The sequence below is a fragment of the Cavia porcellus genome, unplaced genomic scaffold (genome assembly GCF_034190915.1).
Source record: "Cavia porcellus strain 051 isolate PalLab524CR breed Dunkin Hartley unplaced genomic scaffold, mCavPor4.1 scaffold_10, whole genome shotgun sequence".
Classification (NCBI taxonomy): Eukaryota; Metazoa; Chordata; class Mammalia; order Rodentia; family Caviidae; genus Cavia; species Cavia porcellus.
In genome coordinates this window covers 37,652,991-37,667,028 of record NW_026947493.1, presented here as the reverse complement: position 1 = coordinate 37,667,028, position 14,038 = coordinate 37,652,991, and the positions used below count along the sequence as shown (strand labels likewise).

Below are 14,038 nucleotides of genomic sequence, written 5' to 3'. Positions count from 1 at the left end.
GACTCCACAAAGCGTTCTCAAATACACAGAAAATATTTTCTGACTACATCCTACCTGTAGAAAGGCTCCACAAAAAATCCAACAGCATTTTTATTCTGTTGTCCATTATTAAAATGGATGTTAATACTTCAGCAGTAGTTTTCTTGATTTTTATTTTTGATGCTGAAAATCAAACTTTCAGCCTTGCCCTTGTCAGGCAGATCCTGTGCCACTGACCTGATCCTGTCCTCTAGTAGCTTCCACAGCAGGTGAGTTTCTAATAACTACATTCTCCTTAAGGACTTTTAAATGATGAAAAAACCCTTTCTAATAAAAATTTATTATATACTCACAAACTATTTTAAGGAAATGATAATGCAATATACCAAATGCTTATTGAATTAGCTAGGAAAAGTCAATATAGGAAATAAGTTCCTTTTTTTTCTCACCATGCTATTTTTTTATTTTTTCCTTTCAGGAATTTTCTTTAGAAAAAGCCATGCATGCAATGATGGGAACTTGGGATGCTATTTCTTTTCATATCAGTCTGTATCGCGATACTGGAGTCTACATTCTTTCTACAGTCGATGAGATTCAAGCAATCCTCGATGATCAAATTATAAAAACGCAGACAATGAGAGGCTCACCTTTTATCAAACCATTTGAAAAAGAGATCAAGGTACGTTAAAGTGCTAGACAGCTCTGGGTCATTTATACGAATCTTAATCTCATTATATATATACTTTTGGAAATAAATCCGTTTGTTGGATGCCTTTTTAAATTTACTGGTACATTTTAGGTATACAAAATGACCACATTCATTATAGGGAATTTGTACCTGTATATGATGTATCTTTTTAAAAAATTTTAAACAGGATAAAACCAAGGAAATACAACAGAATAAAGTCAAAATAAACTAGTGTAAGTGACAGGACTTCAAAAGCTTACGAAATCAGCAATAGTTACCATATTGCCTTTTTTATCTTTAAAATAGCTATAGATACCTTCAGACATAGTAAAAATTAAACAGAACAAAGTAGAGTAGAAAGAATAAAAACAAAACAATGAATGCAACAAAGGACTCCAAAATAAGCTAATAGTAAATCCAAACTGGCTACTGAAATCTGTCCAGCTGTCTTTTAAATAGCTGCTCCTGCCATCAGATTTAACATTATCAAACAAAACAAAAGAGAATAAAACCCAACCCAAGAAGACAATGAAGATGATACGGTTTCTGGGTGGAGACCCCTCCCTATGGGCATGATTCTCCCCACAGTCTGACTGTGAGTGGGGCTGACTCATAGAGGGAGGTTGGGTGTGTGATAGCTTGAACCCCAGAATAAAACCCAAGGAAGCAAGAAATTAAAATTTGGGGAGCAAAGGCTTTATTTTAGGCCAGGCTTGGCGACGCAATCCCCCGGAGCCAATTTGGAGACTGCGTGCCTCACAGTTGAGGGATTAAGCTTTTAAAGCAGCTAAAAACCACAGGAATGTTGTAATCCCTGCCACAGTTAGATAGTATCTGGGCCTTACAGAACTTCCTGTAATTTCCTTGAAGTTGAGCATTTCTTAAAGAATAGCACATTTTATTACAGATAGCTGGATGAGGCGTAGAGGTGGGGTTACAGGAAACTGATACTTAAGGCTTATACAGCTTTCTCAGGAAACTGAAACTTAATGTAGAAAGATAGGAAGGGAAGAGGGGTGCCGAGCGGTGCTTACAGAACAGAAATGAGGCACAAGGGTTAAAACTAGGCTATAACAGGGTGTGGGTGTCTCAACTGGGCAGCAGCCCACACATGCTGTACACTGGATCTTGATTCTTCTCGTGCTCTTCCCTCCCCCCTCCCTTCAGCCTATTGGATGCCTTTTCAAATGTTTATTCAAATCATAAAACTATACCCTTGATATTTTATCAGGTGAAATGTAGGAGCAAATTTTTTAAATTAACGTGAAACATACAGTGAATCTGAGACATCAGTGATTTTGAAATTATGTTTACTTAAAATGTTCTACAAAGACAGTAATAGACTTGGGGAAAGAAAATTTATATTGTGGTTTCCTTTCTTTTCCTTGTGAGTGTGTGTGTGGGACGGCTGAGTATGACCCATTCCTGTGAGGCTGGGAAATATCTCTCCAGGATTTGTAAGCTGCATACCAATAAAAAATGAGAAATGTAGGGCCAGGAATACAGCTAAGTGGCACAGCACTTGCCTGGTAAGTACAAAGTCCTGAGTGATAGAACTGTGGAGGACTGGCGGCTGAAAAGATAAGAAGTATGAAATATAAATGACCTTTATTTTGAGAATGCGGGGAGAGACACCCCCATCCCCTGGGGCGTGGCATCGATCTCTCTGTGGAACACGTGGAGTGGGGGCATACTTGTAGCTTAGGTTGGGCGTGGTGCCTGAGGGGCATTAGGGATGCACAAGTAGCCCATTGGTATTCTTTTGGTGCCATAGGTAAATTCCTAGGGGTGGAGGAGATAGGAGCTCCTTGGCTTTACTGGCTACAGTGTCCTGTCTGGGCCAAAACTCTTTCACTGAGTTCAATTCCTGGTACCAAAAAACTTAGAGAAAAAAGTTTAAGGGAAGGAGGACACGTTATTAGGCACTTTATTGGGGAGAAAAAGATAGCTACCCTGCTAAATCAGATTAGAGGGCTCTCGAAAGATGAAAGACCCAAGGGCCTCTCTGCATTTATTAACCAATTTAATCCCTACTGCAGACCTAAAGGTGGCACTATTCTTATCTATGTAAATAGGCAGGGAAACCAAGGTACAGGAGGATCCTTAATTTGCCCAAATCAACCTAGTTAATAAATAACAGATCTGGGATTCAAATCAAGGTAGTCATTTTTTTCACCAGCTATAATTTTGATTTTATTTTTAATTGACAAATAATAACTACATATTTATGTGGTACATTATGATATTTTCATATATATTTACAATGCGGAATATTTAACTATAAATAGTACCTTATTAAAGATTTTGGCTGCCATTATTTGGAGAAAACAAAAGTGATTCTCTTCTAAGAGGACACAAGGTTGAGAATGTTCTATGGAAGGGGCTTGCTGAGCTAAGCTGATCTAATTGGATGTCTCTTATAGAAATTTCTTGTGTAACAATAAGAACTTAAAAAACAAATTTAAAATGCTCGATGCTTTAAAAACAAGGAAGATGAGATACAATATTTATGAACAATGGAGAATAAAATCTTATTACCTCTAGGCAATATAGAAGAATAAGGGAGCTTATTTTATTTTATTTTTTATTTCCTTTCAATTTTCTCTTATTTTTTTCTTTCCTTGCTCTCCAGATTGCATTGATATGGAACAGGATTCTTTAACATTGAACTGCTGGTATTTTGGGCTGAATAATTCTTTGTTATGGGTGCTGTCCTGTGCACTGTAGGACATGAGCAGTATTTCTAGACTCCACCCCCAGGTGTTAATAGCATTCTCCTTTGTTGGCTCTGATAAGTGAAAATACCTCCACCATCCAATGTTCCTTGTAGTGGCCGGTGGAATCATGTGGCTGATAACCACTCATATAGAGATAGCTATACTTTTCTGAGACTTAAGATGGTTCCCCTTTAGTGTTTGGGAAAATGGGTTAAGTAACTTTATAGTCACTTCCAAATGTAAGTTTCAATGATTTAGGAAAATTTTAGAACTCCTAGAGTTTATCTAAGTCTTAGATAACCTTAAGCTGTAAGCTATTTGAATTAATATAAAACTTATATGAAGAGTAGAATTTTAAATACATTTTTGCTGTAATTTATAACTTTTCTTTATAACTAGAATTTAGTGCAGTATGTTTTCCATTAAGGCCTGGGAGGACCGTCTGATTCGAATACAAGAAACGATTGATGAGTGGTTGAAAGTACAAGCTCAGTGGCTCTACTTAGAGCCCATTTTTTGTTCTGAGGATATTATGCAGCAGATGCCAGAAGAAGGGCATCAGTTCCACACAGTAGACAGACACTGGAGAGATATCATGAAGTTCTGTGCGAAAGACCCAAAGGTGAAGTGTCTGCTTTCTCTCTTTCAGTGGGTGAACCTTTGTTTTTGGGTATTAAAGCGTTTGACTATTTTTTTTTCTGATTACAAAAATAAAGCCTGCTCCTTATATACAAATGAAGAGTTCAGAAAATAAAAGAAAGTATAAAATGGTTAATTTTACTTCTCAGTATATAATATACATTATAACTTTTTAGTATACATAGTAATATACTTTACATATACATTTAATTCATTTGTCTCCAACTCTGTATATACAATTACTGTTTCCCTCCTCACAAAATAAATAGATAAATAAAACGAGGAGAGGGAGGATAGTTGATCAGTGAACATGACTTTCCATCTGCAATGAAGGGGGAAAAAAGAATCATATTCTAAACCCTAGATGTCTCTCCTAGTGAGTATAACACTATGTTGCATGTGATTTTTAATGGTTAAAGACATGTATTTTTCATATGTGTAGTAATACAGATCACAAATGTACATCTTTTAAATATCTGGTTTTCCCTGACTGCTGATCAACTGATGTGACCTCCTTCAGCCTGAAGAAGCCAGATCGTTCATGGCAGTTCGGGTTACTTCTTTTATTTTTTATTTTAAAGATAGTAAAATACAACAAAACAAGACAAAAAAAGCCAATTGAGACTGTAGTGAAATTGGTACAGAACTTCAGAGTAGGATACTGGGATAACAGTAATAGGTACCATAGTACATCTCGGTATCTTCACAGTAGTTGTCCTTTCAATCAGGTATAGCAAAATCAAACCAAAAACAGAACATTATAAAACCTATCAAAACCAAATATTGATAGAGCAACACAATTAATCAGAACAAAGCAAAACAGTGAAAACAATATTAGCCTTTAAAGAGATGATAGAAGAAAATCCCCGTATTTGCTATACAGTCATCCTCCCAAGAGATCCTCAGACCGCTGCATAATCAACCCAACATATAGGCATTTAGTTGCTTTATGTGCCTTAGTTGCTGTCAACTCTGGCTGTCCTCGAAACCATCCAATTGCTAGTGCTGCAGGGAGGTGGTGGTGTTGGTGGTGGGCATGGGGCACTTTTTCTAACCCCGCACAATGGTAGGCCCACGGGAGACACTGACTTATTCTCATCCTGGCATGCCATCCAGGCTACAAGCCTGTTGGCTGGGGCCAGCAATGGTTATTCCCTCTCGGTAAGTCAGTTATCCTTACCCAGAACTTTGCTAAACTAATCTATCAAGTTTTCTTATTCAGGTTGACACCACAATGAACTATCACATTTTGGATAAGAATTTTATTATTTATTGGATAGTTTCTATATTATAAAAGATATTTCACTATGAATTTCACAAGCTGTTTGTAATTTTAACATTTCGGACATATGCTTAGGTCTTATATCTAGCATATAAGTGTTTCTTATATAAATATGTCTCTTTCAGGTTCTTGTTGCTACTTCTCTAACAGGTTTATTGGAAAAACTACAGACCTGCAATGATCTTTTGGAGAAAATTTTGAAAGGACTTAATGCATATCTTGAGAAGAAACGTCTTTTCTTTCCTCGGTATGGTTGATGATCAGCTAGGCCATATTTGAAACATTTTATGATGTATGATGAATTACCACTAAAATCTTTGTATTTGCTTGTTTTTCTCTAGTTTTTTCTTCTTATCTAATGATGAAATGTTAGAAATTTTGTCAGAAACCAAAGATCCACTTAGAGTTCAGCCTCATTTAAAAAAGTGCTTTGAGGGCATTGCTAAGCTGGAGTTCCTTCCCAACTTGGACATCAAGGCCATGTACAGCTCTGAAGGTGAGCGAGTGGAGCTGATTGAGCTCATTTCCACGTCGGCAGCGCGAGGAGCTGTGGAGAAGTGGCTCATTCAGGTGGAAGATCTGATGCTGCGAAGTATTCACGATGTGATTGCTGCAGCCAGGCTGGTATGTTTCCCAAGACAAAATGTATGCTTCATATTCTGCAAATGCTGTGTTTTAGGAAGTTTTCAAGTTTCAAGTACATTAATAAGTTCATGGTATTTTAAACATTATATTCTTCTTTGTTACTAACATTGTTATTATAATATTAGCATGTACTGATAATAATGTATGATTAAGCATTATGAAACAAAATATTGAGAGAATAATAAAAGATATGTATTAATTTAGAATGTAGCCAGGTCCAGTGATAGGCTTTTAGAGGACGTAACACTAAAACTGAGATCTAAGGATAAGTAGGTAATAGCCAGGTAAAGAACAGATGAGAGAGCATGTAGGTATCCTGCATAAAGGCCCTGGGATCAAAAACAGCTGGGGCGATGACGCTGGGAGAAAACAGTTGTGTCTGGAGCAGTATCATAGCTAGTGTTCATTCTGCTTGGACAATTTGCTGCCCTCTAACATATTGAAATATGTTAACCTGTTTAAATAGAAAATTGCAATGATGCTTAGAGAAAAGCATTTGTATTTTGATACACTCAAATCTTCACTGTGTTAAAATGGAGTAAATTCTTACAATATCATTTTCTTTTAATCTATTTGACTTCATTTTTACAGTTTAATGAAATCTTTATATTTTCACTATATTAAAAGGAAAATATATTTTATATAAAAAATGTGACAGTTTTCACAAAAAGGAACATAAAAATCACATAGAAATAAATTTCCAGAAGAATTGGCATTCAGATGTGCCTGGAGATAACCCATAATTAGCATATTGGTGCTCATTTTCCATTTATTTTATTAATAAAATATAAATATATTATATTTCAAAATAAATTATATTTTGAAAATATAATCATGAGTTATAAAAGTACAAGGAGTGGGCTGGAGATTTAGCTCAGCGGCACAAGTGCCTGCCTTGCAAACACGCAGTTTTGAGTTCGATCCCTGGTACCAAAAAAAAAAAAAAGAAAAAAAGAAAAAAAGAAAACACCTATTACAAAGCCAGGTGTGGTACAGTCAATTACACTTGACTGTAATTCCAGCACTGGAGAGGCTGACACAAAAAAAATTGCTGTGAGTTTGTGTCCAGCCTTGCCTACATAGTAAGTTTATGGCCAGCATAAACTACAAAGTCAGACCCCGTCTCAAATCATCGCCAAAAAACCTTTTACTATAAAAGACACATTGCCAAGAAGAGTGGGAAAAGTATGTTCAAACAAAGGGAATACTGTTAATATTTTGAGGGAGGTTAGTGGGAATGTGTTTTTTACTGTAATAAATTTTTGAAATTTTAACACTAACCATATTTTTTGTTTAACGCATTATTCAGGTCTTTTAAATAATCTTTTAAAGTGTTTTTTAATGATTAAATGTGATTCTAACCTAGAAATACAGCAGGTACTGTATTTTTTATCGTTATACATTTAGCTTTTAAAAAAATCTCTTGTAGTCTTTTAAACTTAGAAATTCATTTTCATTGTTTAGGCTTATCCAGAATCTGCAAGAAGAGACTGGGTGAGAGAGTGGCCTGGCCAGGTTGTACTTTGTGTGTCTCAAATGTTCTGGACTTCTGAGACCCAAGAAGTTATAAGTAGTGGAACAGAGGTAAAGCATTATTTTATTTTATTTTATTTTATTTTGGTATCAGGGATCGAACTCATGACCATGTACCTGCAAGGCAGGCACTTATGCCACTGAGCTAAATCTCCAGCCTACATTAGTTGATTTTTAAAAAGATTCTTTTTTACATTCTGTAGTTCTTTGTGGTTTTTTTTTTTTTTTTTGTTTTTGGTACCAGGGATCAAACTCAGGATCTTGTGCCACTGAGATATATTCCCAACCCTCATTGTATAGTTCTTTATTGGCATATCTGTTTCTCTCTCTCTCTCTCTCTCCCCCATCTATTCCCCTCCCCCCTCTATATATATAAAATTAAAATTTTGCATTTCTTAGAAAATTTGCTCTTTTTACTAGGCTTAGATAAAAATCACCATATTCTATAATTTGTTTTTATATTGAGGTAAAAGTTATAAAGCTATAATAATAAATACATAAAATACATGTTTTACATAAATATAAAACATCAATTAAATTGCTTTTTTATTTTGTAGGGGTTAAAGAAGTACTATAAGGATCTCCAGCATCAATTAAATGATATTGTAGAGCTGGTAAGGGGAAAGCTATCTAAGCAGACCAGGATCACTCTGGGGGCTTTGGTTACGATTGATGTTCATGCTAGAGATGTGGTCATGGACATGATTGAGATGGGTATGTGACTTCTCTTTAATATTAAAGGTTAAGTAGTGATAGTTTCCAGAAACAAAGACATACATTGTATGTCTTTCTCAATAGAATTTCTTTTGCTCGATATTTCCAGGAAACATTATTTTAATATTTGTTGTTATAAAAGATTGTAAGATACCTATTTTTAAAACTGTTTCCACTTAAATACTCTGTGTTTTGTATCTTCCAGGTGTTTCACATGACACGGATTTCCAGTGGCTTGCCCAGCTCCGTTATTACTGGGAGTATGAGAATGCTCGCGTTCACATCATTAATTGCAATGTAAAATATGCTTATGAATATCTTGGCAACTCACCTCGACTCGTCATTACTCCCCTAACTGACAGATGCTACAGAACACTGGTACACATTTAAATTGTTTTAATTTACACATTAAAAATTATTTTGTAGGGGCTGGGGATTTAGCTCAGCGGCATAAGCGCCTGCCTTGCAAGCAGGCAGTCGTGAGTTTGATCCTCGGTACCGATAAAAAAGGAAAAGGACAAAAAAAATTATTTTGTCATGCAGCATAATATTTTTATCCATTTGTTGTCTTATCTGTAATTACTGAATAGAGCTATTTTTCCAAATCTCACATTCTCTATGTAAAATTATAGTAAGGGATATTTATTCGGTGCTTTTGTAGCATACATGAATATTTGACTTCTCTTGTATGAAGCTCTTGAATGGGTCACTTCTATTGGGAATGATTAGAAAAAATAAGGAATTGGAGATAGAAAGATAAAACTAGAGTGTCAGAAAATAACATCAGTTTTGCAGTTGAGGACTGGAGAGATGACAGAGGATGACAAAAGTGCATTGGGCTTTTGAAATTTCAATTAGTGGTGCTGTCTGGGAAGCAGAGAGCTGGAATGTGAGGGATGGTGCTGAGTCAGTGCTTGGTCAGGGAGCTCTGGGAGTGGGATGATGGCTATTAAACCCTGGAATAGGGTGCCAGATAAACTACGAGACTCCTAGGTGAATCTACACAGCAGAAACAGGTACAGTTGTGTGTACTTCACAATGGAGGTGCATTTTGAGGGATGCACCATTAGGTGATTTTGTCACTGTGCAGATGTCATGGAGCTGCTTTCATAAGCTAGATGATACAGCCCACCACACTCATGGTTTGTGTGGTATATCACCACGTGAGTCCATTTTGACTGAAACATTTTTGTAATTTTTGGTGTGTCCTAAATATAGCAAAAGATAAACTTATAGTACTAAAAATTATTCAGTGGTTATCTGAAATTTAAATTTCACTAGGGCATTCTGTATTTTTATATGCTGTCTGGGAACTCAACCTGGGAATTGAGGAGGGGTATCAATACATGCCACTCCAGTTAAGCTGAGCAAATGAAACTAAATGTCTTCGGTGGGTTCTGAAGCAGCGGTGGAAGGAGGGGGCTCTTGTGAATGATTCCTTAGGGAGTACTTTTAGTAATAACCTACAAGGAAACAAAAGAGCAGAATGGGAAGGAGGAAAACAAAACCAAGCAAAGGCGCGATTTCAGCAGGTGTGTAGCTGTGGCCAGGCCCCGGGGAGTCTGGACGATGAATGTCATCACAGAATTTTGCTGTTTTAAGGCAGTGGGTCTGGCTCAGGTACCCTTTCTTGTCATGGTGAGTCTCTTCTGCAACAGAGGCGTGAGTAAGCTTCCACTTATTTGCTGGTAAGATATTTCCTCTTAGCTAATGAGGGCTGTTAGTTCTGAGAAAAGAGCAGCTCTGAGCTACTTGCAATGAAGACTCACAGCAAAGGCGAGAGGAATGCAGCTCCTTGGTAAAGGGTATTTGGGGAGGAAGCCAGAAGGTCTGTGGTAAAACATTTCAGCAAACACTCTCTTTTTTTAGGAAGCTACCTGAAGGCAGAGATCTGTGTTTTTTCTACACTAGTAACAAACTAGTACATAGTTATCCATAAGTATTTGCTGAACAGATGACTCTCAAACATCTGTATTCTGCTCCTTGTGAACTGAGAATCTGTGACGCTCTGGGAGGCAGAAGCTAACTACTTTGAGTTAAAAACTCAGAATCACATTAAACACTTGAATGAAACTCTAGACAGTGAAAAGAATGCATCTCAGTACATTTGCATCCATACTAAAGGGAACTCATTTGTGAGCAATTTCTGAGGTTTCCTACAACCAAGTTACTGGACAGCAGTAGTATATTATCCATTATAAAGTTCATGTGAGTAAAATATCATTGATATTGGTGTTATTTACTTAGTGGTCTCTGTTGAACTTTTAAGATAAATTTTTTATCATCATTTAAAGTTTATTTTTAATACAGATTTGTTAGGATGCTTTGAGGCTTAGAACTGAATTACAAAGAAAATAAGAGTTCCCTTATTCCTTTTGTTCTTCCATGGGCACATCCCCAATTTGTTAGTCCTATTTTGTTTTCTAAAAAGAGTTAAATTTCACAAACTCCCATGGGTCCAGGAACAAATATCTGTCCTTCAAAGGCATCCTGCAGTTTACTCACCTCTTTCTACTAGGCCCTCTGCCCTAGTTATTAGTACATTCCAGTGCAACCAGCTAGGCAACCAAGCCTTCCAGCGTGAGGTGTGGACAGTGCAAAGCCAAACTGTAACAGTTTGGTTCTCTAAGTCACAAATAAGTAATGTTTGGAAAGCATTTGCCTGTGTGTGTGTGTGTGTGTGTGTGTGTGTGTGTGTGCGCACACGCGCGTGTTTTCCAGTTAATCACAGATTTATCTTCATTGTGTTTTTTTTCTTTGCAGATAGGTGCCTTCTATTTAAACCTTGGAGGGGCTCCAGAAGGGCCAGCAGGCACAGGAAAAACTGAAACTACAAAGGACTTGGCCAAAGCTCTTGCTGTACAGTGTGTGGTGTTCAATTGTTCAGATGGGCTAGATTATCTAGCAATGGGAAAGGTAGTTCAATTACTGACTTAATAAATGTTACAAACTTACCGCCAGGGCTAATTGGATAAATTGAAGCAAATTAATGTTTAAGTGTTATTGGGGTTATATAAAATTATAGGATAATTTTTAAGTAATTTTTTAAAAGATAAAAAGTATTATTGAGGTATAAGTATTACTTGAACTTAGAGTTTTAGGGATAAAGACAAATGTTTTTATCCTTGGAGCTTTTATCAAACTTTCAATTTTGACCTAAAATTTAAATACTTGATTTAAGAAATGATATTCCTGTCTTAGAAAAGTTATTTCCTTTTTTTGTCCTTATTTTTTGTTATCAGTACGTGTTTTCAGTACATAATGTTTACATTCCTTGTGTGGAGTTGGAACATGTACATAATACATCTTAATTCTTTTTTTAACCCCCTTTCCTTCCTCTCTCTCCCCTCCCTGATTAGTTTTTTAAAGGATTGGCGTCTTCTGGTGCTTGGGCTTGCTTTGATGAATTTAATCGGATTGAGCTGGAAGTATTGTCAGTGGTGGCTCAGCAGATCCTTTGCATTCAGAGAGCTATTCAGCAGAAGTTGGAAGTGTTTGTTTTTGAAGGGACAGAACTTAAACTCAATCCAAACTGTTTTGTAGCTATTACCATGAATCCTGGCTATGCAGGACGTTCTGAATTACCAGACAATCTTAAGGTAATACTTAAAAAAAATTTTAATTTTATGGAAAAAAGGTAAAACAAAATTATTAGCAAAATAATAGGAAAATAACAACAGTTAATATATTACTTGTTGTTATCTTTAAAGTATTTGTTAACGGTACAAGATATGGGCAGAAAATTTTCTCTGATTTTTATTAAACCTTCCCTTTTAATGATCTAACAGACACTAGTAGTATGATTGATTTGCACTTTTTTCCATTTCCCTACTGTCTTTTCCCCTTTCACCTGTCCTGCCTCCTTTTTTAAGCTAATGTTTTAAAAGTCTAAGTTTACATTAAAAAAGAACACAGTTTGCAGTTGTATTATAGCTCATGCACTATGGCAGCAGGTGGGAACTGCGGGAAGTGATGACCACAGGAGTGGAGGAAGCTCCTTCGGGCTCCAGTGAGCTGCTGGGAGTGTGAGGCATTGCTGGGTTTTCATGAAGGAAAACCTAGTAGCCAGCCATTGACGGGATTGAACTCAGGACTTCACACGTGCCAGATGCTGACAGCAACCAGAGCCGACGTCCCGTCACCCATCAACCAGGAATGCTGAGCAGCCCAGCCTGGCTGCAGAACCAGACAGCTGTGCCCAGTGGTGGCACCAAAGCCAAGGCACAGGTGGTACAGTTTGATGGGAAGGAGAATTCTCCCCTGGCCTGGAGAATCACAAGTACCACTGTTGCACCCAAGAAAATGAACAGCTGTTCCCATGGTCTGAGGTGGAAGTGTATTTTGAAGGTTAAGATGCTCCTGACAAGCAGAGCTCACAGACTCCAGTGGAAAATTCAACGAACCCTCAGAGAAAGGCGAATGGCAGTAAACCAGAGGCAGGGCTGGTCAGAGAGACTTCCACAGTCTCTCGAGACTTGGGAGCCTCTCAGCAGAACTTCAGAGGAATATGGGTGCTGAACTAAGCCCTCTGATTTCTGTGCCGTGTCAGGCTTCAGCAGCAGCAGGCTTCATTCTAGAAGGACATCTGAGTGATTGGTCTTGGGTACAGCAGAACAATGAATGTTTCAAGTTTACCAGTGCAAATCCAGTAAAACCTAGAAATGGCGTAATTTCTCAGACACTGCAGAATCCTACTGTGAAACCAAACACTTGAACCTTGAAATGACTGTCCTGGGCAAGGTACAGCTGCCAGTTTAGAATGTCTGCACGCTGTCTGGGGAACCAGGATTACACTGTGTTACTTCTGTGCCCGCCCCCACTTCTTTGTTTAACAACATAAGTGGTTTGAGGGTGACCCCCCTCAGCAGTTGCTTTTCTTTGGGGTTTCCTCTTTTGATTCTCTGTCTCTGTCTCTCTCTCCTTTTCTCTCTGTCTTTGTCTCTCTCTCTCCCTTTCTGTTTCCATGTCTTACACCCTTGAAATGACCTCTAGCATGTTTCCTGGCTGTTTTGCCACTCTTTGTAAAGTGCCCACTTGGTTTGGCTAGGAAGATGGCTGCCACCTCATTCACTTCTTTCTAGGACTGCTTTAAAGCCAGCAGGTGCTCCTCAGCTGGCTGAGTTTCAGGGGTATGCCCTAGACCTGGGTAGGATTGGCCCCGGCTTTTTAGTGCCCCTGAAGCCACAGCCCTCAGGACTGGCCTCCTTGGTCCAGGTCACTCCCTCATGTTCTCAAGGCTGTAGGACTGTTTCTAAGCCCACAGTAGCCCAGATGGACGTACAAAGCCCTTAGATGTTTCTGGCACTTCAACCTTATTATCATCATCACCTCTGTCGTCACTGCTTTCTCTCGGGTCTCTGAAGACTAAATGGCTTTTCAGGTTCACAGCAAGCTTGTCTCTTAAGGTAATCATGGGTTGGGGAGAGTGGCAGCAGGCAGCAGGCATACCTGGTGCTGAACTTGTCACAGGCATTTCTTGGATTTCAAGTCGGTAAAAAGCTGCTGCCCACACACTTTCCCCTCCCCAGATCCAGCACCTCTGAAAGACCCACCGCCTATGAGGCTTCTTTTTCTTTCTTTCTTTCTTTCTTTCTTTTTTCTTTCTTTCCTCCCTTCCTTCCTTCTTTCCTTCTCTTTTTCTCTCTCTCTCTCTTTCTTTCTTTCTCTCTCTCTCTCTCTCTCTCTCTCTGTCTCTCTCTCTCTGTCTCTCTTCTTTTCTTTCTTTTTTCTCTTTCTTGTCTGAGACAGGGTATCACTACGCAGTTCAGGCTGACTTTGAGCTCGCAGCAATCCTCTTGCCTCAGCCTCCTGAGTGCTGGGATTGCATGTGCCACCGTGCCT

General features: G+C 38.0%; 1 protein-coding gene across 2 annotated transcripts in view; it reads left to right on the top strand.

Moving 5' to 3' along the window:
* The window catches only part of Dnah12 (dynein axonemal heavy chain 12), a 244,057-nt gene that overhangs the window by 45,122 nt on the left and 184,897 nt on the right, over positions 1-14,038 (top strand). For both annotated transcript variants that reach the window (XM_063257331.1, XM_063257330.1), the window contains exons 19-27: positions 458-658; positions 3,812-4,006; positions 5,431-5,552; positions 5,647-5,929; positions 7,415-7,534; positions 8,041-8,197; positions 8,403-8,575; positions 10,961-11,113; positions 11,557-11,796. In XM_063257331.1, coding sequence (XP_063113401.1) covers positions 458-658; positions 3,812-4,006; positions 5,431-5,552; positions 5,647-5,929; positions 7,415-7,534; positions 8,041-8,197; positions 8,403-8,575; positions 10,961-11,113; positions 11,557-11,796 — 1,644 coding nt within the window. The remainder of the gene's footprint in view (positions 1-457; positions 659-3,811; positions 4,007-5,430; positions 5,553-5,646; positions 5,930-7,414; positions 7,535-8,040; positions 8,198-8,402; positions 8,576-10,960; positions 11,114-11,556; positions 11,797-14,038) is intronic.